Source organism: Rattus norvegicus, chromosome 3 (assembly GCF_036323735.1).
Source record: "Rattus norvegicus strain BN/NHsdMcwi chromosome 3, GRCr8, whole genome shotgun sequence".
In the NCBI taxonomy this organism is placed as follows: Eukaryota; Metazoa; Chordata; class Mammalia; order Rodentia; family Muridae; genus Rattus; species Rattus norvegicus.
Window position 1 is genome coordinate 188,392,976 of NC_086021.1, and position 27,629 is coordinate 188,420,604.

A 27,629-nucleotide genomic window follows, 5' to 3' on the forward strand; every position below is an offset into this window, starting at 1 on the left:
GCAGCCTCTCGGGTTGGGTTGGCGCGCCCCGGTACCCACGGGCAGTCCTGGGCGCTGTCCTCGGTGCTGGCGGTGGAGCCACCCAGAGAGACCGGGCACTAATGCGCTTGGGGCGAAGGGATGTCCTGAGTATCACTGTTCCCACCTAGGGGCCCCTGGACAGTTGCCGCAGCAAACCCAGAGAAATGGGGTAGGGTCTGGGGTCACTGCTGTCTGTCCCCTGGCCGCTCTGGCTGGGGGTCGCAGAGTGAAGGCGGTGCTCACTTTGATTCTGAAGAAACCCCTTAGGTTGAGGTTCGAGCTCTGAAAGCGGGGGATTTACATCTGCACCCAAGGTCTAAATCTGGGTGGATACACTAGACTGCATCCCACCCCCAAACCTCTCTCCAGCTATGCGGGACGCGAGGCACGTGAGGCTCTGCAGCCCAGAGAGAAAATGACAAATCCTCCTCCTCCCTCCCCCCACCACCATCTGCAGCCGCAGTGACACCCACTCAGGTCTGCTGCAGGCATTTTTTTTTTTTTTCTGTCCTCGGAAGCCAGCGCCACCTGCTGGCGTCCTGGTATGAGACTCTGCTCTAGCATGTCTCCTCCCAGCACGGTTTCTGATCCCCAAGGTTACAGGCTCTGTTACCTAAAGCAGTGGTTCTCAACCTTCAGAATGCTGCTACCCTTTAATACAGTTCTTCATGTTGCGGTGACCGCCCCCCAACCATAAAATTATTTTCGTTGCCACTTAGTATTTTGTGGCTACTTCATAACTGTAATTTTGTTACTTTTATGAATCCTAATGCAAAATACTTTTAAGAGATAGTTTGGCAAAGGGGTCCTGATACACAGGTGGAAAAATGATGAGACCTAGGGTTGACTATCAGAGGAGGAGGAGGCACAACCTCTGAACCCCCATCCCCTCCAACAAATTCCAGACCTGCTTTTCATCGTCATGGGATGAGTATGAACCCCTTTCCTGGCTCTGACCCTGAGCCAGATTTGGTCATCCAAATTCTCCTAGCCTCAAGTCCTGCGTGCGTAGCAAAAAAGCAAGACAAAAGGGCCCACACGAGGACACAAAGAGATGCTGCGGGGAGCCTGCTTCAGGACTCCATGGAGAGATGCATACAGTCACACACTCATAGACCACTAGAGCCTTTGCATCCCGTCCCCACAGCAGAACCTCTGCCCCTTGAAGGGTGGGGAAGGGGCCCAAGTAAACTTTGACTGGACCACAGCATTGACCTTGGGCTTGCTGTCTCTTTTTTCCCTTCCTCCCTCAGAAGCACAACAAGGTGAATTCAAGGCAGTACTGAAGGAATTGGTAGAAGCAGCAGTCCCCTCGTGTAAAAAGGTTCCTGGTGGGCACAGGACTATGTCCCTTGTCTGACATGAGCCTTGTCGGGGCTACTCTCCACTGCAGCCTGGCTCTTTTCTCAGAGGGAAGATTTCCCCCGCCTTCTCCTAGAGCTAGAGCTCCACTGCTGCCCTTGCCAGAGAGTTGGCTCCTGACCACAGTGACCTTCTGGGCTATGAGCAGAGATGGGTGTGGGGAGGATGGTGAGAGGGAGGTAGGCTGGAGAGTGAATGGATGGTAAGGCCCATGGCAACCTGCCCTGCTCCCCAGCCCAATCACCTTCATTCACCTTCACTGCACCTCCGTCAGTGGAGGCTAGGGGCTTCAGTTCAGGGGCACAGCACTGAACTGGGCATGGCTAACAGACATGGGACATTCTGTAGGAAGGTCATCTTTCATGCTTCACTGCGCCCAGGGTGCAGTACTGTCTGCCGATGTGCGGGCAGGCCCCACGCAGGTGACTTAGGACATCAGATCTGCCCGTGGGGGGTGAGTGCCAGCATCACTCTCAGACTCCCGGGACCAGCAGCCTCTTCCCACCATGCTTTGTACCCAGTCCTTTGTGGGCTAGCTTGGATGTCCATCCCCCTGTTTATCCTAAAATACACTCATTCCTAGGCATAGACAGTCTGGTCCCACTCAGAAGCCAGAGCTCAGCATGTATGCTTGCTGGGTGCCAACGCCGTCAACAGCAAGCTGGGGAAAGAACATTCAGGACATTTCTATAGATCCCCGTCAGTACTGGGCCCTCTTAGGTATAGGGACCAGAGAAGGGAGACACATGGCTCAGGCATCCAATATGAGAACATCTCCATGAAGCCCACCCAGCATAGCAGCTGTCCTGGGGCAGCCACCTCACAGCTTTCTCGGGAAACCCTAATTCTCTCTAGAGGTGAGCATGGCGCTTTTAGCCTTCTTGTCCTGTTGGGACTGGAGATGCTTCAGAATCCATCTTCTGTTTCCATACTTCCAGCCCCCAGGCTCTCCCTGATCTCAGCTCCCAGTCCTGGCACATCATGTAGAAGTATCTAGGAGCCCTGCACTTCTTTCCCTAATGTCCGTGCTCTGGCAGTCTCTATCTGAGGCCCCAGCCTCTCTGCACCTTCACTCCTGATGCAGCGGGTGGGGGCAGAGACGTTTCAGAAGGAAAACTAAGATGGCGAAGTGCCACTGACAAGCTTGTTAGAGCGACGAAAGAAAACACGGAAGAACTCCAATCGGCAGGAAGGAGCGAAGACGGTCTGATTCTCTATGGCAGGCCCCATCCAAGAGGAAGCAAGACAGGTATCAACTTCTCAAGTGCACACACACACATGTCCTCCCAGGCTTGGGATGCTTCCCAGGCTCAGGCTATGCCCAGTCCACATGGCACACAAGGTCTACTTTCTACATTGGAGTTTCATCTGCAGCATCTCCCAGGGCTGTGATCAAAGAGTCATGGGAGTTCGGAACGCAGGAGCCTCTGCCCTAGCCCAGGCCTGCCCACTCGTGCTCTAACCTCTATTGCATTCTGCCTCTACCCGACAGAGGTCCCTGGGCCTTTGTTACCAACAGAGGCCTAGGCTCCTCCTTAGCATCAGGTTCCACTGGCAGCAGGCTGTCTCCTCAGCTTGATCAAGAGGGTGAGCCAGTATCCCCACGGCTACCTGCGACTCCCTAGTGTGGTCAAATGAGCAGGCCCAGACTTCCTTGGAAACCAAACCATGGTAGTGTTGGCCAGGCAGAATTTGTTTCAAAGAGAGGATGAAAAGGATCCGTTTGCACAGCCACCTCCCTCTCCTGGCACCTCACAGCTGTCCCCATCCCTTCAGAGCTGAGGTACAGACATCCCTAGCTCTTTTTAGGTACATAGCATCAACCAAGATGTGATAGTAGCAGCAGAGGTTAATAATAATAATAATAATAATAATAATAATAATAATAATAATAATATAATAGCAACACGCTGGCCCTCCTGGGTCTGCACTTCCTACCCGACTGCCACAGACTTGATCTCAATACATTCTCAGTGTATGTCCACCATCTAGAAAGCTGTTTTTCAGGAAGATAAGGGTTACCATCTGTGCTGGGGATGGGAGCCAGACACGACCTAGAAGCCCATGCAGATGCCATGTCTACTGATGGGGGAGATAGGTCTTTTCAACAGGACAGGAACAGTGTACTCTGATGTGTGACAGAGCTCTCCCAGGAGCTAGGTCCTACTCTTGGTTCTCAGTCACTTTAAACAGGTCTTGTCAGGGTATCCCGGAGATGTCTGTGGGACCTATGTAGTCCTTCTCTTGCCTGAGTTGTCACCCAAACTACCACCAACCATGAGCAGAGGCAGAAGCACCCTAGCACATGCAGGGCTGGACACTCTAGCCTGTTCATTCCCTGGGCCACACCACTATGGTTTCACACCAGGGGCTCCAGCGCTATTCTCAGTGTATGTTCAGATAGCCAGAGAGCCTGAATCAACGTTCTTCAACTACTCACAATAAAGCCCAACTTTAAATACAGTGTGAGCCCACATGGAAGGTTGCCCAAAAAAAGACCAGGATGTACCTGGTCCACATGTCACAGAGACAATACTCCCCAGGGAGCACCATCTTTGCTGAAATAGAAGGGGAATATGCACAAAGTACATGGACCAAGCTCAGGAAGTCTGAAGTACAGTGAAGTGGCACAAACCCTTGTTTGAAGCACCCCAGCACACACCTATGTCTGTCTGTCTGTCTGTCTGTCTTTCTGTCTGTCTGTCTGTCTGTCTCTCTCTCTCTCTCTCTCTCTCTGTGTGTGTGTGTGTGTGTGTGTGTGTGTGTCTAGATCCTCTCCAGGTGCCAATACTCAGAGATGCTTCAGGATTTTACATCTGGACAGGGATGGTGAATGATGCCGTGGAGAACCAGGCCCCAGAGTGACCTTGGACATTGCCTAGACAGCCAGAAGTTAATCATTATGAACAATGGCAGGGGAGACAGGTATCCTCATCTAGAGGCACTCAGCACAAGAGAGGCACACAGGATAAGACCCTGATCTTCTGCTCTCTGTTCTTTCATTCACTCAGGCATTCCTGAGTCTCTTCTAAGTACCAGGCCGTGAGTGCCACCAAGATGTAGGCAAGTCTGCAGGAGACAGGAACTCTTGGATCAAGTGCCCTGAATTCCACCTGCTACAACTGAGGCATAAAAAGCAGGGCATCCTAATGACAGCAGAAAGCTGATTCACTCAGCCGCAGAGCACAAGATCTAAAGATACGTTTCCAGGCTGGAGAGATGGCTCAGCGGTTAAGAGCACTGCCTGCTCTTCCAGAGGTCCTGAGTTCAATTCCCAGCAACCACATGGTGGCTCACAACCATCTGTAATGGGATCTGATGGCCTCTGCTGGTGTGTCTGAAGACAGCTACAGTGTACATACATACATAAAATAAATAAATCTTAAAAAAAAAAAAGATACGGGGTTGGGGATTTAGCTCAGTGATAGAGCGCTTGCCTAGGAAGCGCAAGGCCCTGGGTTCGGTCCCCAGCTCCGAAAAAAAGAACCAAAAAAAAAAAAAAAAAAAAGATACGTTTCCACACTCATGGAGTCAGGATTTCTTCACCCCATTGTGCCTCAGTTTCTCCATCTGTGGTTGGGTGTAAGTTCAGGCATGTCCAGCGAGTCAATGTGAAGTTATTGTGACTGTGGTCAACACTATCAACACCACCTTCATCACTTTCATTATCATTAGTCTCAACCATTGGTATCACTGTTAGCTAGCCAACCATCATGACTTCGCTATCATCACCATCACCACCACCACTACAACCACCACCAGCATCATTATCATCATGGTGTCATCATCACCATCTGCATCATCAACTTCATCATCACCATCTCCATCACCAACTTCTTCTTCTTCTTCTTCTTCTTCTTCTTCTTCTTCTTCTTCTTCTTCTTCTTCTTCTTCTTCTTCTTCTTCTTCTTCTTCTTCATCTCTAAACTTCAGGCTAAGGCCTTTAAACACCCCTTCTGTCTGGTCCTATTTTTATCTCTTCAGAGGAGCAGAAAGAAGATGTGGCACAGGAACTGTGGCTACCCAAAGGTTATTCAGAAGGCCTGTATTCGCTTAGGTGCCATGTTTCAGATAAATGCCTCCCAGATGCTAAAGTCTTTGTCTTCACGGTGAGGAATCTTTAGGAGCTGGACCCAAGTGGGAAGGACTTGGAGATGTGTCCATGAAGGACAAGGTGGAGCCCTTGGGTCTTTCCCATTTCTCCTTTTTACCTCCAGGTTACGAGGTGAGCAATTCTACTGCTTGCTCTGGCCATCCACACCCCTGTGACAAGCTAAAAGGCCTGGGGCCCACCCAATCATGGACTGCAACCCCTCTGACTGTGAGCTGAATAAATCTTTGTTCTTTGTAAGTTAATTATCTCAGGCATTTTGTTACAGTAACTGACAGCTGGTTAACCTAGATGACAAAAAGGGACCTGACAGCAGAGCTAAGAACAGAACTGAGGTGAATGGAACATGGCCCAACCCCACATCAGGAGAGCTCTCTTCATACCAGGAGACCCTTGGTCAATACTGCCCAAGTAGCTCCTAACCCAGGTGATCTTTGACAGTCTCCAAATTCTTCCCTGTGGTCTTCCAAAAGGTCAGGAAAGACCTTCAAAGGTGTTTTTTAATCACTCCAAATCCAGAGAGGTACAGAGTATATGAACTCTCCTAGGAGGCTGGACTGCCTCTCTCTGGCTCTTAGAGAGATGAGGAAGAGACAATTTGGGACAGGGATAAGATCAACAGGACTAGGGGCTGGGGATTTAGCTCAGTGGTAGAGCGCTTACCTAGGAAGCGCAAGGCCCTGAGTTTGGTCCCCAGCTCCGAAAACAAAAGAACCAAAAAAAAAAAAAAAAAAAAAAGATCAACAGGACTAGCCTAATGATGCCTGCCCCACTGAATAGAGATGGGGACTTCACTTATCTCAGGGCTATGCGTAAGGCCCACTGTGCTGTGGCCTCCTTGAAGACTGTAGAGTCCCAGTGATATCCCATGCCCCTACTCTTCCTTAAGTCCAGGCACAGATGGCCAGCTTTGCACTATGTCCCCAGCCTTTTGCACTCCACAGCCTTCCACATACCTTAGCACACAGCAGAGCTCACATGAATCAACCTTCCCTAGCTAGGCCTTGGAGCTGTGGAGGACAGGGTATGCTTGAGGCATATCTCATCCACAGCATCAGCATCTCATCCTGGCATCAGAGTCCCACTCCAGGACTGAGCGCTGTTTGTCAGTCTTTGATTCAGAGCATCTTGGACATTTGGGAAGGGAAAAGGCTAATCCCAAACACTGAGATCTCACTATAGGAAGCAAGAGGGGCCAGTGGGCAACAGCTCACCTCAAGCTGCTCTCTAGAATGGCCACTGGAAGTATGGAGTCAACACTCCACCCATGGAGAAGGGCAGCCTGGTGAGTTGGCAAGTCTGGCTCCTTCAGGTTCTAGGTATGACATGGTAAACAAACTCATGTGTGATCCCAGTTTAGGCTCCTAGCCCCACAGTCCACAGCTTGGGAGGGGATTAAGGTCGTTACACTTCACGTGAGTGAAAAGTTGGAGGCTAGTGTGGCCCCTCCTCCATGACCCTGCCCTGGTTCTTCTTGGTAATAGTCTTTAGTGGACAGTTATGAGCTAAAGGAAGACCCATAGGGAAAGGAAGAAGCCTGGTGGCTTTGGAAAAACTTTGAAATTCATTTACCTTAAATGAATGTATCCTGTCTGCCACTCACAGGATGATGTTTAAAATGTGATGAAAAGTAACTCTTCAAATGCCCTTTCTAAAGGTTTACATACATACATATTTTAGCTATAGAAAGCTGTAAGTCATGGGGCCACACCGTGAAGGAGTAAATCCCACCATTTACTTGAATACATTGCTGCAGAATCTAGGGCTGTTTTCCCACATCCGTATCATTCCTGCAGGTAAAACAGGGGCTCTTAAGATGACTCAGTGATTAAGAGCATGGGCTACTCTTCAGAGGTCCTGAGTTTAATCCCCAGCAATCACATGGTGGCTCACAACTATCTATCTAAAATGGGATCTGATGCCCTCTTCTGGTCTGTGGATGTATATGCACTCATACATTAAATATTTTCTTAAAAGCAGGAGAAAGAGACAGAGACAGACAGACAGACAGACAGACAGACACACACACACACACACACAGAGAGAGAGAGAGAGAGAGAGAGAGAGAGAGAGAGAGAGAGAGAGAGAGAGAGAGATCCAAGTTTACCAGGCAAGATCTAGTGACCTGCGAAGTCATAGCAGTATGACGACTAATTCCTTTCTTTCCTGTTTAAGGGAGAGCTCACCAATTCTGGATCTCAAGAAACCAAGAATAAGAGATGGCCAACAAAGGGTCCTAAGTCCAGAAATGCACTCAAGTATGTCCAAAACGTGTTTTCCAGCTCATCCAGTGCAGCGCAGTAGGTGTGAAAGCCAACACCATAGGCTGAGATAGACCTCAACCAAAACACCTTCCTAAAGATTTGTGTGCTTTGGGGACATTCAGAGGTTAAGTCTAGCTTTTGGAACGCAGGCCGGGGATGTAATAATGTAATAGTAAGGACATTGGTCTATAGGCAAAAAAAAAAAAAAAAAAAAAGTGCTGGTATTAATTACTGAAGCTTAGCTTCAGTCTGGGCCTTCTTCAGGTTCCCTTTCCTAGTAGTCTACCACATCTCCTGACTCTACACAAGGTGATAAAGAAGCAAGAGGACTAGGAGGCAAGGGCACTGTCCATTCATGACACAAAACCAATCAGCAATGATTAGCTGGTATGTCACCACCTCAGGCTCTGTAGTGACCATTGATCCTGCTCAATTGAGCCTTCCCATCATCCCAGGTACTGACCCCATGTCCTGTTTAGTCTAAACTTCTGTGTGCTTCGCAGCCAATTGCTATCAAAGCAGGAATTCCTCATCTTTGAAGCTCAAGGACAAGCAAGACACACAGGTGAGAAGACGAAAGCTTTGAAAGCTACTCCTTAAAATACAGGAGGTGTCTTGAAGTTGCAATAGAGTAAATTAAGGCCAGAGACTAATTTTCCTGTGTTCCACATCAACCATTTTCTTCCAAATAGACCGTGTTTGGGGAAAGCATGAGATCACTTAGGCTCTTTATCTGAATCCCACACATCAAAATGTAGACACAGACTGACATGGAGGAAAAGCCGTCCTACCCAAACCTGGGAGGTAGAAACAGTCAAGACTGAGAGTTCAACACCAGTTTGGGCTGTACAACACGGTTTTCAAAATGGAGAAGGGCAACTAACTATTGTAGCTTGGATTTGTGTATTTCATTTTTAATTTTCCCTTGCAAGAAAGATGCTGTAGACAAACATTAAAACAATAAGGGATCAGCAAGATGGCTGAGTGGGTAAAGATGCTTGCTGTCAAAACTGATGGCCTGAGTTAGATCCCTGGAACCCAGCAAGTAACGAATGGGCTTGCCCACAAATTGTCCTCTAACCTCCACACACATGCCTTGGTGTGCATCTTTACAGTCTTTAACACGTGAGATTAGTTATTAGAGAGAGTACATTGGATATCTACAACTATAAAATGTAAGAATAAAGATATAAGGGAACGGTCAAGGAGTACCAGTCCAGAGGCAAGTGTGCAAACAAGGTGATGTATGGCTGTTAAACAGTTTATCCACCTGTTAGCTTCAAATTCTTACATAATTGGGGACTGAGTGATTCTTACATAATTGGGAACTGAGTCCCAATCCTAGATGGAGCTATCAAAGTTTCTCTGTCCTCTTAGTACCAAGGGGTAAACAAAACTACAGCCTTTGGCTTCCACTGCTTAGAGTGGACCCCATAGATTTTCAGCTATAAGAGAAACAAGGCACATATAGCAAGGAAGACAAGAATGCACAAGTTTGCTCAACAGGTGTTTATTAAGGCTTGTATTCTCCTAGAGGACAGGTATCCGATGTTGTCCGTGACTCCGTACAGGCAGTAACAGCTCGAGGAAGTGACACGTTCTAAATACAAGTCTAAATAATACAGCTTAAATGTTAACTCAGAGGGTCTTTTGGAGTAAATAGTTTCAGAAGGTATCTGCTCTCTAAGACAGTAAGGATCCTCTACAGTGGGCGCGTGCAGATTCAGTATGCGAGGGCGTCGGGCATGAGCACCACTTTCATGCTAAACTCCAACTCCAGGTGGCGGTGAGCTCCTCCGAGGCTCCTCATTCCACAAAACATGATAGCAAATTTGTTTTCTAAAGGATTTTTTGTTTTTTGCTTTTTTCACCCATTCAACAGGAAAAAAAATTAGACACACAGTGAAATTTACAGTCGGCAGCAGCATCCATCACACTGCCTGTACTATCAGATCCTACATTTAAAGCTTAGCGTTACTGGTATAAAAACTTAAGACAGCATCAGGATTCTCAAGAGAAGAAAGAGGACAACTAAAAATGATCTACGAACAACTAAGAATGTCGAAATGCTGAACCAGACTTAAAACACCTTCTAGTTCCTTGCCACAGAGCCCGAACCTCATGCAGTGGCAGACGGTGGCAAGGAGAACTGGAGCACCGCTCTGTGTGGGCACTAAACTATGGAACGCTTGTCCATAGACAGCTGTGGGCACACTTAAAACTAAAAGTTACCTGTCTAGTAGGAAACTCAAGAGGGCAGGTCAGCAATGATGGATACCACAGATAGTAAAATGGCAAGCCACTTCAGTACTGTGAGGAGACGACAACAGCACATGCTGAATGGGCTGTTTGCTGTAAAGCAGGAGAGGGCAAGAAATATGAAGTATCCTATAGGGATAGTAAATGACTAGATATAAGAATAAGAACATAATTTCTGCCAAAATAAAAATATCTTTGGGATGTATTAGGTGTTTTGTTTTGAAGAATATTTATATTTTGCATTAGGTCAATCTGACTGATAAGCTGACAAACAAAATACTCCTTTATTAGTGAGTTCTACAATATTATAATACATAGAAAAATACAAATGAATGCAGATCCATCTGGCAAAAATGAACTACAAAGATAAAGATGCAACAATCAACCCCGCACGAGGACGACACTGGAGCTGACTCGGAGACAGCACCAAGCATACAGCTTTAAAACTCTGTTTTCAAAGTCAACCATTAACCAAAAACAAACCGGCTTGTCCTTATTGTTTGTTTCGATTCTGCCTTTCCTGTTGAAAGAAAAGAAGAGGTTACTAAGCTCGCCAGGCACTTTGATTTGCAGGCGAAGGCCCACAAAGGAGAGGCCTTAGGCCATCTTATGGGCTTGTCTGGGCAGTCCCCTTGGACTTGGTTCTGAACTACCAAGCAGCCTGGTCCCTCAAATCAGGGCAGGGGCCACCACACGCTGTCCTGTCCTTTCTCAAGACCCTCTGCATAGAAGTTACAGAGACATGTCCATGTGTCCTCTACCCACTCACCCCATGCCTCCCCTTCTCCCAACCCAGCCAGCTCTCCCTCGTGCCAATCATGCTAGTGAAGAACAGAACCATGAAAGCACCTACACCCAAGGGAAGGACTGGCATGCTCAGGGCACTCTAGCATGCCTAGTACAAATGAATAATTTTTCTAAATTTTCTCTCACTTTAATAAACCAATGACTCAGAACACCAAAATCTATCTGACAGGCAGTTCTAAGTAAGCTCCAAGTCAGGGCTAAGTAGAACAAGAAGACAAACTATATCCATCTAGTTTAAGCCCTTCCCACCAGCTCAAGTTTCCTGTGGCTTCTAGCAGTACTGACCAGGTTAGGGGCACAGCTCCTCAACTGAGCTGACTTCCTATATCCATAGACAGCTCCCTATCCCCAGCATGGATGTCATTCCAATCTGGAACTTACACCCACTCTTCATGTCTACCTAGCTGGTTTCTGATCAGTGGGTCTAGCAGCCACCCTGTCTTCCCTTGCAATGCATCTAAATTCAGCCCATGACAAAGGTCTCTGATGCAAGGAGCATGAACCTCCCCCACCACACACACACACACACACACACACACACACACACACACACACACACACACACACACACACAAACACTCAATGTTCTCTCTGTCCTAACCCTTTCAGGACCCTCTGTACAGCAGTCACATGTGTGTGTATGTGTGTTAGTGTGTCTGTCTGATTACCTGCCCCCCCCCATCCCCACTCTCTCACATGTACCACACTGTCATGCTATTGGAGAAAGTGTATAAATAAAAAACTACACTCAAGAGGTTAAATGTTCCATCCCTAGCATGGCCCTCCTAGGTGTGAACTGAGAAAGCTGTCAGTAGAGTACCTATACAGTGACTGTGGTTTGTAATTGTTTAGTTTGGGCTTTGGAGTTTTGAGACAGTGTTTCTAAGGGTGGCCTTGAACTACTCCTACTCCTTCTGCTCCCACACACCTCTTAAGCACTGGAATCATAGGCACGTGCTACTGCACCTAACTACATTTAGTATATCTGAGCCAACATCTGTTCTTTCCTTTGGGGCTAACCTGGACTAAACATATGCCAGACACAGTGCTGACTACCATCCAAAGTCCAAGGTGAGGCTTCTTGAACCCTCGTGTGGCTCTAATCTTAAGGGTAGCAGAGCACCCAGATCAATTAGAAGGTGGATTACTAGTAAGAATTCATAACCTCTACCCTGAGGTTTAAAGAGAAAAACTCTTTTCAAGCAGAAGCCTGTCTCCCTGGAGTGCAATGGCTGCTACTTGGCTCCTTCAGCCTTCAGCCCTAGCAACAGCTACAGAGCTTGTCACCTGCTCTTTGAAGACATTATTCATAATTTTTGGGAGGGGGCTGGTTCAGCTGAAAAATAAAGTACACAGAACACATCATCCTTAAAGGGACAGGTGTATGTGATGCATCCCAAAGGTTTGTCAGACTAGGGTCAGTAGCCAGTAGACACTGCAAAACACTCAACTGTCAATGTTTTAAAAGGCCTATTTATAGATTAAACAAAAGAAAATAACCATATAGGGATGGCAAGGTGGCTCAGCAAGCTACATGTGTGGCAAGCCTGACAACCTGTCTTTAACCCCTAAGACCCATGACAAAATGAGTGGCCAACCTCAGGCTGTCCTTTCCACATACCCCAGCATACAATACACCTGTAAATGTAATGAGTAAAAACAAATTTAAATGTAAAAAGGTATCTGAGACCCTGTCTCAAAAACAAAACAAAAAACCCCAAACACCAAGTCTAGAAGAGCATGCCTTTAATTCGAGAGCCCAGGAGGCAGAGAGGTACATGGATCTCTGTGAGCTCAAGACCAGCCTTAGCTATATAGGGAGACCTCGTCTCCAAAAACAAAAACAAAAACAAAAACCAAAACCAAAAAAAAACAAAACCCAAACCAAACCAAACCATTAAAAGAAACAAGGTGGGATTGGGGATTTAGCTCAGTGGTAGAGCGCTTGCCTAGCATGCCCAAGGCCCTGGGTTCGGTCCCCAGCTCCAAAAAACAAAACAAAACAAACAAAACAAAAACAAAAACAAAAACAAGGTATCAGGCTGGAGAGATGACTCAGAGGTTAAGAGCAAGAGCACTGACTAATCATCCAGAGGTCCTGAGTTCCATTCCTAGCAACCACATGGCGGCTCACAACTGTCTAACAGGATCCGATGCCCTCTTCTGGTGTATCTGACAACAGTGACAGTGTACTCACATACATAAAATAAAGAAATCTTTAAAACAAAAACAAGGTATCAAAGTAAAACTTGGAGGCCAGCCTGGACTATAAAGTGAGTTCCACAACAGCCATAGCTACACAGAGAAACCATGTCTTGGAAAACCAAAGAAAGAAAGAAAAAGAAAAAAGAAATTTTTGTTTTATGTTACTTATTTGTATGTTTGTGTTTTACCTGTACCTATAGGCCTATGTATGTCACAGAAGTGCAGTACCCTTGGAGGCTAGAGAGGCTGTCAGATCCCTTGAGACAGGAGTTACAGACAGCTGCTATCAAATGGGTGCTGGGAATCGAACCCAGGTCCTTGGGAATACCAGACAACACTCAATCACTGAACCATCTCTCCAGTCCCACCCAGTGAATTTTAATGAAACTCTTTAAAAATGCAGTATTTAAAAGAAAACTGAGCATTAACACATGTGCACACAAATAGTTAACTACCAGATAAAAGATGTATCCAGGTTTCATTCACTATCCTTGTTCTAATGCAGGTAAACACTGTACTAACACAGTGGTTCCAGCTGATTTGATCTATAAATGCTCTCTAGGCATCCTTGGTTTGCGTACGTTATACATATGATGCTAGCAAAACAAAATAACTATTTCTTTTCTTTTTTTTTTTTTTTTTGGTTCTTTTTTTCGGAGCTAGGGACCGAACCCAGGGCCTTGTGCTTCCTAGGCAAGCGCTCTACCACTGAGCTAAATCCCCAACCCCAACTATTTCTAAGAACACATGCCACTGTTAAGGAATGCCTGTCTGTTATTCATACCCAAAAAGCTAAACCTACAGAATTTCAGTTACTGGAAATAGATGCCGTCTCTTTCTTAATGTTTTATCAGTACCTGTGATAAGATTAACTTAATGGTACTAGCAACAGCATTGCTACCTTGCTTTTTCCACACCCTCTTCCTCAAAACGCTTAATCACACAAGTAAGTTATCTAACTCGGGAGACAAAAAGATTGGAAGCCAATCCAACAACCACCCACCAATGCTAAGTGACAATTCATGAAAAGGGCAATCTCAGGAATACTCTTAGGTAATGGACCTAACCATAGAACCATCGATCACCCCCACCCCAACACACCATTCTCTAAATGATGCAGGTTTAAGTTCCCCCACCTGCAGGCCTTTCGAGTTCTAAAGGTCAACAGGAGGTGACTGTTAGATCCAGAGCTCACAACTGTGATGTGGGGGTGCCCAAGCAGCATAAATCCTTGGGCAGGTGGGACATCATGGTTCAGCCAATGTTACTATATGGACATTCTCCCTGGGCCACACAAACTCTGATTTCTAAGTGTGCTTGAATGGACAGACACCACACACAATAGCTTCTCTGCATTCTCACTCTGTTCTCATGTACACAGTGGTCCAGATTACCATATCTCATGACAGGAAAGTGACAGATTTTCATCTACATCTACTCAAAACACACTCATTCCAGTGATGTGATAGCTAAGTTAAAAGATGTCACCTGTACTGTCTCAACCTGCCCTGAGTAAGGCCAGCAGGACCATGTCACTAGACCATCAACAGACTGCCGTCACACACCAGCCTGCTATGCAGGTCACCTGGCATGGGGACCTGTGGAACAGGTGCCTAAGGACAACTCACCTTGCGCACTACCTCCTCTTCCTCCTGGCGCTTCTCATAATGAGAAAAGTCGTCAAAGATGGAGGTTGTGTGCTTATAGGAGGCAATAATCTTCAGCACTTGTTTTGCTTTTTCTAAGGGCACCTCCTGCGTGTCACGGGAGTTTGTGACAGGCTTGTTGTCGTTATTCTCCAGTCTGATGTGCCGCAGTTGATTATTGGGCACATCCTTGACAAAAATCCACTTCACATCAAACTTCCCCTTCCACTTGTCCTGAGACCAGACCCCAGCACTGGTGCCGTAGTCCACAGGGGACTTCATTTCTGCCACCCCACAGAAATGTCCACTCCCATTGACACTGAAGAGCAGATAAACAGGCCCCTTGCTGCTCATGGAGCGGAAGGCGCCATCCAGGCGCTTGTTGCCATGTTCAGTACTACACCAGATGGAGTACTTGATGGAGCGGTGGATGTCGTCCTCAGAATAGCTCTTGATGATGAACACCCGCCCACTCTTAAGATTCCAGTCGAACTCTTTAGGGTTATAGCTGTGGGCAGCTTTCAGTTTCTCCAGGACAGGGTGGGATTCTACACTTGGGGCAGAAGTAGGCTGAGCACTTCCAACAGAGTTACTGTCACTGTTGGCCCCTCCACTCTGCCCAAATGCTGCATTTCTGTTTCGAGGAGCCACCCAGCGGGGTTGAAGTGGCTGCTGAGGGCTCTGATACTGTGGCTGGACCAAAGGTGGGGGCTGAACAGGGAGAGGCTGAGCTACCTGCTGTGGCTGTGGAGCAGCCTGGGGGGATGGTGTCTGCTGGGGGGCTGAGGCCTTCGGAGCAGGGCCCTTGTTATCCCAAGTACCAATGTCCATGTTATGCTTTATAGGTGGAGGAGGCAGCGTACCCCCTACTATCGGCCCACTCTTCGTTTTCATCTTAGGCTGTGGTTTTGCAGGCTTGCTGGCAATGGCTGCCCATGAAGTTGGTTTTGAAACTGGCATGTTTACATTTGTCCCACCATTGCCAGAAAGGACACCAGTCAGTGCCACACTGTTGACAACTGAACCCACTGTTTTAACTGCAGAGGTGGTAACATCTCCAATCTTCAGGCCAACCATGCCCTGCTCCAGACTGTTCATCCCAGGGGCCTTGTTGAGGGTGTCACTGTGAAAACCTGTCTGCCCATCAACAACTGTGCCACCAAGGGAGCTTGGTGGGTAAGTGTAACTGCTCCCATAGGCTGAGCTCTGAGTCTGCTGCCCCTGAGAACCACTTGTCCCCCATGCTGAGAATGCAGGGTTTTCAGGGAAAAAATTAAACCTGTGCTGGTAAATGTTGTTCCCCAGACCCCCAGGTTGCCCAAAAACAGCATCGTGCATGAAGTGATGGTCTCCATTACTAAGTTGTCCATAGGTAGTGAGATACGGGATGGGAGGGTCCCCTGCAGTGGACCATGGTGCCTCGCTGAGGGAGTAAGGAAATCCAATGGATGGTGGGTAGTAGCTGGACAGGTAAGGATCACTCATCGAGGGGTAACTGTTACTCTGTGAACACAAACAGGTGATGAGTTAGACAACTATCAGACAGCTCAGCATGCCAACCACATCACACACAGGTGCAGAAACAGAGCAGAAACAAACCTAATGTAATATAGCACATGATTAAGTCTTCCTAAATGACAGATATGCTCACCAATGCCAAAACAGACATCACTAGTAATAAATGCAAACCAGGTTGTTGTCTCAAAGCACAAAGCCTGCTTTGCAATGATCTGAACTCAGGTGAAATGACCTAGCAAAACCACCCTTCTGCCTTTACCATTCGAGTACAGCCCAGTCCTGAAATAATTATATTTATAATGAACACTGATAGCACAGCGGAAAGTGAGGACAGCCGTAAGATGGCTCTGACAGTCAATGACCAACAGGCTCCAGCTCACTGACTTATTAACACACCTGGGCACTGGTATTCATGTCACCCTCAAGACCCTCTCCTACGCAATATTCCTGATAGCTACCCAGCTGGGTTTTTTTGAGGGTCTGTTCTTCACATTTCATAGTTTTCTGAGTGTACTTATGGACACTCAGAGTGGAACACAGGCTTCTTTGCTGTGCCTCTACCAGTCCAAGTCCCTGGAGTTTAAGAACCCTGCTATCTGATACCAGAAGACCCACTTAGCAAAGTCTTTCTGAGCCCCAACACCATCTACAGCAGAAGCTTCTAAGAGGGGCTTAAAGTGTGGGTTATAGGGCAAAGAGGGAGGAGGATGGAATGGTTCACCCATCTTGACCTGGTAGCCTTATTCTACTTCTAAAGAGTTTCCGAGCCCGTAGGTGTAACTTTGGAGTTGGCAGCTCTAGAATACTATCTCTTTGGAGAGACACTCAGCCAAGGTTTTGGTGAGAATCAGACACAGTGCTCTGGGCTCAATTTCAGTTTCTGCCTCTACCAACAGGCTAGTTTCTATTACCTTACTATATTTCTTTTCAATCTCTGAAAGGTAAGCATCAGTGACATAAGTGAAGAGACCTTCCTATAGCATGTCAATCTATGCTTGGGGGTGGACATGTCCAGTGAAGATAAGAAAGCTCCACTAGGCACCAGACCATTTCAGAACTATCATTTAACATGAAGTAATTGCTTCCTTGTAACGAGAACTTTTAGCATCCACAAACAGATCACTATAAATATTCTATTTCTTGTTGTTCTTTTTTTTTTTCGGAGCTGGGGATCGAACCCAGGGCCTTGCGCTTCCTAGGCAAGCGCTCTACCACTGAGCTAAATCCCCAACCCCATAAATATTCTATAAACATGGAAAAACTTGGTATATCCTCTCTTGAAAAGATTTCAATGATTGTAGCTCCTCCATTGCAACCTCCTGCTGTGTATCTCTTCCTAGCATTCTTCAAAGGAGCCTGAGCAGGGAAGAAGAATCAATGAGGTCTGGGCAGAAGCTTTGCTGTGAGGGAAGCATACCTTCATGGATACAAAACTGAGGCCACAGTCCTTCCAAAAACACTTTATGCATAAGACAGACAGAAAGGGAAGACCTAGTGGTGGCCTGTCATTCTAACCCACTGGCCACAAACCAACAAACAGCAGTAAAAGGAGTCAGAAAAGATACTCAGGTTGTTCTGACTTACACCTAGTCCTTAACTGAGACTAACACAAGTTAGGATCATGAGGTAAGATCCATCACAATGCCAACAGCTCTCAAAGCTCTCCTGAAAGATCACCATCCGAAGAACAAACAGGTCACAAACAGCTATACAAACACCACACAACAGGTATCCCCATTACTCTCCAGCCTGTACTGCCCAAATGCTACCTGAACATGGAGATTCAAGCACAACAACTCTGTAACACTCTGCCCCAAATCCTTCTTTCAGTTTCTAACACAAAGATTCCAACTAACCTTCTCTGCAAAAATCATCACACCTCAAGACCAGGGCATGATGCTTCAGCTAAAAATGTACATGCAGAAACACATGTAGGACAGAGGCAGTGAGGCACCAGAGAAGAGAGGCATCAGCAGCTCCTGCAAGAGAAAGCCTTGGCGAGACCTCACTGCTTCTCTGAGTTGTAGCATAGAAGATGGAATAAGAAAAGATAAAATTAAACCCCATGGAGAAGGTAAAATCCCAGATTAAAAGGTCATTGTTTACTAAGGTCTCCTGAAAAGTGCTGCAGGCATCCACAAGTAGTTCAAACACCTAGCTACAGCCCCCTTTTGCCTCTGAACCGGCAGCCACATGTCTCCTAACTCTCTCCAACCTGAGAGGCCCAAAAGCACTGTCAAACTGTGCTTTAGGCCCATTCCAGTTTTTTACCTCAACTCCACTGAGACCAATTTCTATTGTCTCCGTATTTCAAGCTACTTTGTAAAGCTATCTCAACCAGGCCATTTTATGCAGAAGAATCCTCTAACAGCTGCTCCCACAACTTTGTAAGCCAGACTGACTGCCAGTCCATGATATACAAGAAGTGGTTCCCATCAGTTTGTAGTGTATGGTGCCTATCCTGATCGAGGTGTTTAACAACTTAGCTCAAGTGTGCCCTGGAAATAAACACACTGGGGTTGCTGGTAAAGCACAAAGAGTATATCCAAGTCCTCCGCCTCTCTGTATGGCCAGGCATAAGAGTTTACACTCACTTGTAAATGTCCCAAGCAAACAGTCCCTTCTGGCTTGGTAGCTCCAAAGTATTGTTGAAGTTGCAGTATGAAGTGGTTTACCAGAGACTCAGCTGAATAAACTAAGTTATGCAACCAAACTCAAAAGGTGCTCTTCACATCTGACCACACCTCTAAGTACAACACTTAGCTTCCCATAGCTCATCAGACGACCGGGTAGTGCCATATTTAAGATTTCTAATCAAAGCCCGGGTACAAGACCACACAAGTAAGGCAAACACGTCTTCCAGGCAAAGTCAGAAACCACTGACAACTTGGAGCACTTAGGTCTCTTCTTCCTGATCCTGATAACTAGAAAGTTAGATAAACAAAATAGACACTCCAAAAACACAAAGAGAATTTAAATAATCACGGCTGTTACCCTGGGTCATTTGAAAACAAGAAAGTATAACCAAGTCATAAACCTGTTCTAGAATTAAGGGCTTTTATTTATTATTAATCCAAGTCACCTTGAGTGACAAGGGGGTGAATTTTAATGACTAGAACACTTCTGCCCTTTTTTTTCTGAGAAGGAAAGAATCTGAGACCATAATAGGGTGACTGAGACTGGAAGAAGATGCAGGACAGTCTCTTCTCAGCCCTGCAGATCATCTCTGCACCATGCTGAGACACATGCACTTCATCAAATCAAATCCACTGTATGTAAGGAAGCACTGAGGGCAAGGCTGGAAAAAAGTGAGCAAGTGTCTAAGACTCCTGGGACTGCTGTCAGTCAGCATGTACACACTTGTTTCAGGAGGAAACTATAGACAAAGGCAATGTTAGAGAACCCTGACACCACGCTCACTCAGTCACTTTCCTGGTCTTTCCTCAAGGCTGATCCTTCTGAGACTGTGGTGCGAACCCCTTATCTGGCTGCTATGCAGAGACAGCAGCTTCTGACAAGAATTTCTACATCTGTCTAAGCAACTTGCTAAGGAGCAAGTAAAGACACATTGCATCCTTCCCTATCCCCTCTTGGAAGCTGTAGTAGTAGCAAATCCCTCCTTACTGGGTACTACCACTGGGTCTTTTAAGGAAATTTATAGCACATACATGTAACCACAGAATCCAAGCCAGACACAGGCTGGATAGCCAGGCACATATGCGCTAATTCAAGCCTACCAGAACTGCCTAGACATGGCAGTAACCCAAGTGTCAAGTTTCTCCCAGATATTCACAAACAACAGAGGCTGCGTACGCCCTAACAAGGCTCAGCATTATTTAATTTAACTCTGGCTGCAGGCGAAAAAACTACATAAACTCTGATAAAAACCTTGCATGACTGAGGCGGCTCAATTTTCAAGATAAGCTAAGAGCTCCCAAGGCCTGCAGTTCCTCACAAAAGAACACAGAGGCAAAACTTCAACGTGGCATGAGTGACAAGGGTCCATCCAGCATTTTAAACAATCTTTGGCCATAAGGATGTACTATAGAAAAGTAGGTAGGCAGAATGGCATTTTGGCCCCATATGAAAAACAAGCAATATAAAGAGAGCAAGTACCTGCTAAATGACTAGAGGCGCCACTTCTCCAAACAGGTAAATGCCACCATGCTGGTCCTCAGGAAAGCCTGAAAGCCTCCTGTGTTGTTACCTCCTAACAAAGTTGGGCATTTCTAGAAAACTTATTCTTAAGCAATATTCTGGTTAAGTATTTTACTAAAAAGTATACCCGAACAGACATGAAGGTGACACTTCAAAGCTATTTACTGAGGGTGCTATCTTGAAGAACATTTCTTTTCATAGTTTCCCCAAGACTTCAGGGACATGCAACTGACAGTAAGGGGAAACTAATTCTACTTTTAAGAAACTCCTCAAGTATTCTACGAGTCCCTACTTTATAAAAACATTTCAAACATAGTAAAGCAACCCTAGTTCCCTGTTTTAATATTTCTTATATACCATTGCTATAAGAAAACCAGGAGCCAGGTAGTGATGGTGAAGGCTTTTAATTCTAGCACTCAGGAGGCAGAGGTAGGCAGATTTCTGGAGTTTGAGGCCCAGCCTAGTCTACAGATGGAGTTCTAGGACAGACAGGGCTACACAGAGAAACCCTGTCTTGATAAACCAAACAAAAAAGAAAACCAGGAAATATGATATTCAAAAGAATGTTTAACTTCTTGTTCTTGTCATGGTCAATAGCCCACGACTAAAGTCAAGTCAGTTCTATAACCCTATACTGCCCAGATACTCAGGGGCAACCAACCAAGCAACCCCATAGGTTAATGTTCCCTCAGACTCTTTAGGCTTCTGATATGCTGAATGTGGTGGGAAGGAAGATGGAGAAAGTTATAAAATGCTCTAAGATGACCTAGAAAGGCAGATGAACAAAAAAGGGGGCAGGGATGGGGAGTAGAGACGCAGGTAAACCATTTCCTTCTGGTACAATGACCAGACAAAGCCTGCTTGACTCTAAATATGCAGCATGCATTTAAAAGTAGCAGAGACTCTAGTTAAATCTAAATTTCAAATTGCACATGGCTTCTGTTTGTTTTGAGATAGGTCTTACTATAAAATCCTGGCTGGCCTTGAATTCAGAGAGCCGTCTGTCTCTACCCTTGAATATAGAATGAAAGCTGTGTACCACCATGCCCAGAATGCCTATGGTTTTTAAACAGGGCAATTTTGTTACCAGGAAACACCTTGCAGACAATTTTCATGAGAGCTGCACAGAAAATCTAGTGGGTGGAAGCCAAGAGGTGGTGTATAGGTGATCCTAAGTGCAGGGGACAGTCAAGTAATGCTTAGGCATAAAATGCCCATGGTCCCAGTAGGTTAGAGGAAAGAGACATAAGGCAGGAGGGGCACCTTGGGGTAATGTGAGGCTGCTTTGACCAACATACATTGTACATACACATGGAATGTTAAAAGAATACACTACAACAATGTTTAGTTATCTGGGCTAGAGAGGTGGCTCAGAGACTGAGCACCTGCAGCTCAGTTGCCACGACCACCTGTAACTCTAGTTCTGGAGGCTCGTACACCCTCTTTTAAGACTCTGAGGTCACCTGTGCATGTACACACCCCTACACTTAAAAATGACAGTATCAACTGGGGACATGGCTCAGTTTAAAGTGATAGCCACTCAAGCTTTAGGAATAGTTTGGATCCCCTCAAACCATGTAAATGCCAGGTGAGTGTGGTGGCCTACTTGTAAAGACAGGAGATTCCCAAAATAACTTAGACTTAGCCACACTGGCAAGCTCTGGGTTTAAGAGACCCTGCATCACTGAATAAGGCAGAAGGTGACAAAAGATTATTCCTGACCTCAACATCACATCTGTATATGCATTCCATCCCCCATCTGCATACTAGCATCAGGTCAGCATATCTATTCCACCACCCCCCATTCGCACACCTAGTCAGCCACACAGACCTGTGCCTGTATATACATACACATGAACACAGAAGGAGTTTCATGGTGCCAAAGGTAAGAAATCCTGATCATAAGGTGCTCATTCTGTGCTTTATACATGCCCTTTCCAATGCCAATCTCCCAACAGGCCTGAGAGCAGGATTTTTTTTTTTTTTAAGATTTATTTATTGTATATAAGTCCACTGTAGCTGTCTTTGGACACACCAGAAGAGGGCATCAGATCTCATTACAGATGGCTGTGAACCACCATGTGGTTGCTGGGATTTGAACTCAGGACCTCTGGAAGAGCAGTCAGTGTTCTTAACCACTGAGCTATCTCTCCAGCCTAGGATTTTTATTCATACAAAAGGAAGCTAAGAATCAGGGAAGGCAAGTCTCCTGATGTAGGAAGAACACAGAAAAGGAGTCTGCTGCACTGTCCAGTGCTTACCTACTCTCCTAGACCGTAACTCCAACCCTCTAGAGACAACATAAAGATGGCACAAGCAAAGCTTACGGGACCCACACAGTCCTATAAATCATAAGCACTCCACCACCAGCCCACAAATGCTAAGTCTGCCTGAACCCAACCTCCAGGGGATGCTCTCCTACAGAGAGAAGACCATCTTCACCACTCAGGCCCAGGCCCAAAGGAAGACCTGCACAAAGCAAATCTTCAAGACCACCTATCAGTTCTAATACTTCCCAGCCTGTCTCTTTGCTGTGTGGGATGGAAAAGTAGACATATTATAGTAAACCTATTACAAGCATATTTTTAAATAAAAATTACACTAATAAAATAAACTCACCGGATTGGACTGTCCAGAAAGGTAGGGCTCAAAGTCATTGTCATGAACTGCATCCTTCTGATGCAAAGAACCATTTTGTACTAGAACAAAAAGTTGCAAGACATTATCTCCAAACTTTAAAAAAAATACTTTTAAGCATGGAAACCTTATTTTCATCAATTTCTGGTAGATATGATCTTCTTTCAAAATGGGTACACTCTCTATAGAGAGCTGATGCTTACATGACTAGTTAGAATGGCATTGAACAACTTTTCCTAAATTCCTTCTTTTAAGTAAAAATATAATCATAATTTGGTCAGATGTCATTTTGTTGCAATCAAAACAAAGGGCAAGAAACTTACAGCCAGACTTTGAGCCAGTCTCGTGATGGCTCCTCCCCCACCCGGAAGCGGGGGACTGAACCCAGGGCTTCCCCTAGGCCACGGGCTGATGCAGAAATCTACAGTGTCTCAGATCTACCTGTTCCAGGCAAACAGGACACACGCTTTAAAAGCCCAGTTACGCAGAGATCTGAGGGAAGGATGCTCGGTTGGAAAGGGCTGTAACCCAAGCTCACTATCATCTGATTCTCCACTTACTTTCCACTGTTACAGTGCACAGCCAGTAAAGGAAAGGAAAGGAATGGTAAATAAAGTGTTGGGCCTTTTCCAACCTTAAAACACGATGAACCATATTTGGTTACACCCAAGTAACAACAACACGCACTGGTTAAAAACAGTCTTTCAAAGATTTAGTGTCACTCTCGAGTTCTCACAAGAGTTTTGGAAGTTTATTACAAGCCAGAATTATCACAGGCGATAACAACAAACTTACAATGACTGTAACTAAGGGTGGAGGGCAGGGCCTCCCGGTCCACAGCTAGCTGGCTGACTCTCCTCCAGAGCCATCCACTACCTAGCAACAGAGGACCAGTCAGTCATTCAGCCCCGCTAACCTCTGCAAGGCCGTCTTATCACCACTTCTTTCCCCACCAGGTAACTGTTCTGGCAGAGTCATTAAGGAAATTGCAAAATATTATCTGAACTACTCCGGGTACGCCTTTATTTTTTTTTTTCTAGTTCCCCTCCAATCTGTCAAATACCCCGGAAATGGAAACTTTCATCTCCTCCAAGCTGACGGAGAAAACTAAGTTTCGGATCCCAGGCCGGCTTGGTGGACTTTCTCTTGTCCACACGGGCTGGCGCTGCCCCGTTCTCCTCCAAAGTCCGGAAGACTTCCCGGAACTCTCCTCACCTTTATTCTCTTGTCCTTTTGTTCTCTGCATCGCCGCAGGCCAGGATATGCGGGTGGACACCACCCAGCCCGGGAAAGGAAACACAAAGTTACTATGCGAAGAATGCTACCCGGAGGGCTTTGCGACCCCGGCCCGGCCTCCAGATCTCCCATAATTTGATCACAGCCAAGCCAAGCGACCCCGCCATCCGACCCCAGAACTCCAGCCCGGCCTGGTATGCAGATCTTCGGCCCTGAGATCCAAGCCCTGACCCGGCCTCCCTGTTCCAGCCCGGACCCCGCACCCTAACCCCAGCCCAGTCTCCAGGTCCCCAGCGCGACCCAGACCGCAACCTCTGTTTTGCCTTGTCCACGGTCTGGTCTCGTGACCGTGGTCCCGAGACGCCCCTACCTGGGGGTCCACGCTGGTGGCCGACATGCTTCATGAACAGCGCGGCGCGGGACCCCGGCGCCGCCGGCTCGGGCCTCCCGCGAGGCCGGGCCTGTCACGCCGCGCGCGGTCCCGTGCCCCGCCACCAACTCCACGGGCGCGGCCGGGCGCGGCGGCAGCTGTAGGCACGCAGGCCGGAACAGCGGGAAACAGCGGAAGGTAGCGGACAGGCTGAGGGGGCGCCGACTCCAATGGCGGCCGCGGCGGCTGGGACGAAGCTGCGCGACGTCAGCGCGCGGGGCAGGCCGGGAGCGCCGTCAAGTCGCCACTACCGCGCCTGCGCATCGTCGCTCCTTGCCCAGGATTTCGCGCTTGGGACTCAGTCTCGCGCTGGAGGGGCGGGACCAGACCGGATGGGGCGGGGCGATCAGGGAGTCACGTGCGGCTCCTGGGGCGGCGCCTATTGGGGAGAAGGTGGGAGTTTGTAGCTAAGCTACACCTGTCCCAGAGTTTTGTGGCTGCTGGGCTGACCTATCCAATCTGGGCCTGACCGGAGCGTGCCAGTGTGTGACCAATGTTCACGTTAGGTTCTGTACCCGATTCCATCACCCAGAGTAAAAAACAAGAGGACTTTGAGGAAAGCTAGGCGTCCCCCTTTGGGTTCCACGTGGGGAGAGCTCAGTTGGTCCCTCAGAGTCTCCAACAAAGAACTCACTCCATTAGTCATTCACTTTCAGGCAAGCTCTTTGCTCAGGGAACTCGCTACCCCCCCCCCCCACACACACACAAAATAAAACAAATCTTTTGAATATAAGCTTTAAAAGATTAATTTTATTTTATGTGTATGAGTGTTTTGCCTGCGTGTATGTCTATGCACCACATGTGTGCCTGGTGCTCAGGGAGGCCAGAGGAGGGTGCCCCAGAACTGGAGTTATAGATGGTTCGGACCCCAAAGTGGATGCTAAGAATTAACCTAGATCCTCTGAAAGAGCAGCAAATGCTCTAATGTCCTGAGCCATCTCTCTAGCCCTTTTAATTTAATACATACATTTATGTATGAGTGTTTTCCTTGCACGTATATATGTGCACTATGTATGTGCCTGGTGCGGGTGAAGTTCAGAAAAGGTGTCTGATTGCCTAGAACTGGAATAACAGGCAAATCGTGAGCCATCATATGACTGCAAGAACACTGCTAGGGACCAACACCCAGATGCATCCACACATCCATTCTGGGGAGAGTTTGGTCCCTGGATTTGTTGGAGTAAATGTCCTAGCTTCTGATACACATTGTCAGTAAGAGGACACCAGAGGGAGGCACCTGCAGGTGGATCACTGGGTTGAAGGACACATCTGTGGGCCATTTTGTAGATGTTAGATGTCCTCCGAGGAAGCCGGGTTGAAGTTTTCAGCTAGAAGGGCTGAAGAATGAGGCCCAGAGGCTATAAGCCCTGTATGCAAGTGACACCTGGCTGGAATGAGCCTTTACCATGTGCTGGGCTGGGCTGGGCTGGGCTCACTCAACAACTGGCCCTATGTAGCCCAGCAGTGAGGACACCTGTCCATGCAGACATCATAGCTGCTCGAATGTGACAACCCCCATTCTCTATGAATGCCCTCTTGGGAATGAACAACCTCCCTGCAACAGACCTCCTTCTGGATACCCTGTCCTTCCATACTTTCTGGGGTGTCTAGTTTGTCTTCCAGGAAACCAGCTTGTGATCTTGGGGCTCCTGTTGTTCTCTGACACTCAACAGCAGCCTTGAGTGGCTCCTGTGAGCCACAACTCCTCTCTCTAAACATCCGTTAGTCACTCATCCCAAAGCATTAGTTGAGCACCTACACCATGCCTGGGAAATATAGAATGGGGTACCAGTGGTCCCTCCCTGCTAGCTTCCTGGAGAGGGATGCTACACAGTCCTAAAATGGAATCTGCTTAGCCTCACTATACAATGAGTACCCACTAGATGTTCACAGGTCAGGTGCTGCCCTTCAACCCAGACACAAAAAGGATGGTTTAACCAAGTCACCATAAATCAGGCCTGTAATGTGGCGGGTAGCCAGGACAGGGAGAAATAAGAAGAAAGGACGTCCTTGGATTGGTCTCTAGGGTGTCTCTTAACTAGAATCTAGGTGAGTGGGTACTGACTGTCTCGGGGTACTCCAGACAGAGGAACAGCAGGAGCAAGAATGCAGACACTCACCCCAAGGGCAGCTCCCTGTGTCAGGAGCCACTCTTACATCCATGACTGAGTGCAGCTGCCTGGGCCGGCACTGGCAGATCTATCCTGTAGCCACCTCTCAAAAGCCAAGCAGTTCTGTGGTCCAGGATCAGAAAGCAAGCCTCCAAGAAGTTAGAGCAAATGCCAGGCCACAGCCAACCAATCTGAGCGCCACCCTACTCATGACTTTATCTCTTTACCATCTACACAGCATGCCAAAGATCAGCAGTCTAACTTGGGCGAGAAACCTGCTGGCCATTGAGGGGTCCATGGCCTATTGACTGCCTCTGTGTCTCCAGGAACTGTATCTAGCTTATGCTGCCACCGTGGGGCTTGTCTGTCTGGACAGTACCAGATGGCTTGGGATCCAGACAGCTCCAGGAGATCAGCCTCAAGGCTGAGGGAGAACAAGCAGGATTTGTGGTGCTCTAGGATCATGTAAGCCTCAGGCCTTGACTTCCAGTCATGAAACAACACAGGCTGCTTTAAGATACATATTTGTTCAACTCATGTGGCAACCAAGTCTGGCTCTCAGTCAGGGTCTTCCGAGGGCAAAATGAAAACTAGGAGCTCTGGTTCACAAAGCAAGAAAGGCTTCCTCCTCCTGCCCTCACCAGCTCCCTCTAGACTTGTCAGGATGGTTTGTTTTTGTTTGTTTGTTTGTTTGGTTGGTTGGTTGGTTGGATTTCACCCGATTTGATTTTTAATGTCATGCTCCCTCAGGTAGAATGGTGCTGTCAATCACCCAAGCCACCCTGCACCATCCATACATGGATCTTGAATACGCTGTGCCCACACCTAGGCTCTTGCTGGTACAAGGGGTGGAAGAGATTTCCG

At 47.1% G+C, this 27,629-nt stretch overlaps 1 protein-coding gene across 1 annotated transcript; it reads right to left on the reverse strand.

The window, feature by feature from the left end:
- Window positions 1–9,252: 9,252 nt before the first annotated feature.
- Window positions 9,253–24,765, reverse strand: Ythdf1 (YTH N6-methyladenosine RNA binding protein F1). Its single transcript, NM_001024756.1, has 5 exons — window positions 24,595–24,765; window positions 24,204–24,228; window positions 22,971–23,050; window positions 14,658–16,178; window positions 9,253–10,537 (listed from the first exon to the last, which is right to left on the reverse strand). The coding sequence occupies exons 1-5, from the start codon at window positions 24,619–24,621 to the stop codon at window positions 10,511–10,513; spliced, it is 1,680 nt and encodes a 559-aa protein (NP_001019927.1). The 5' UTR covers window positions 24,622–24,765; the 3' UTR covers window positions 9,253–10,510.
- Window positions 24,766–27,629: the final 2,864 nt, after the last annotated feature.

What these genes read in the sequence shown, in the direction of transcription:
- Ythdf1 (NM_001024756.1), bottom strand. Translation starts at nt 24,621, where the DNA reads ATGTCGGCCACCAGCGTGGACCCCCAG. An exon ending in TTTCTGGACAGTCCAATCCG is followed by an intron (nt 16,179 to 22,970) that starts GTGAGTTTATTT and finishes TTGTGTTCACAG; the next exon opens with AGTAACAGTTACCCCTCGAT. An exon ending in AAGAGGAGGTAGTGCGCAAG is followed by an intron (nt 10,538 to 14,657) that starts GTGAGTTGTCCT and finishes TTCTTTCAACAG; the next exon opens with GAAAGGCAGAATCGAAACAA.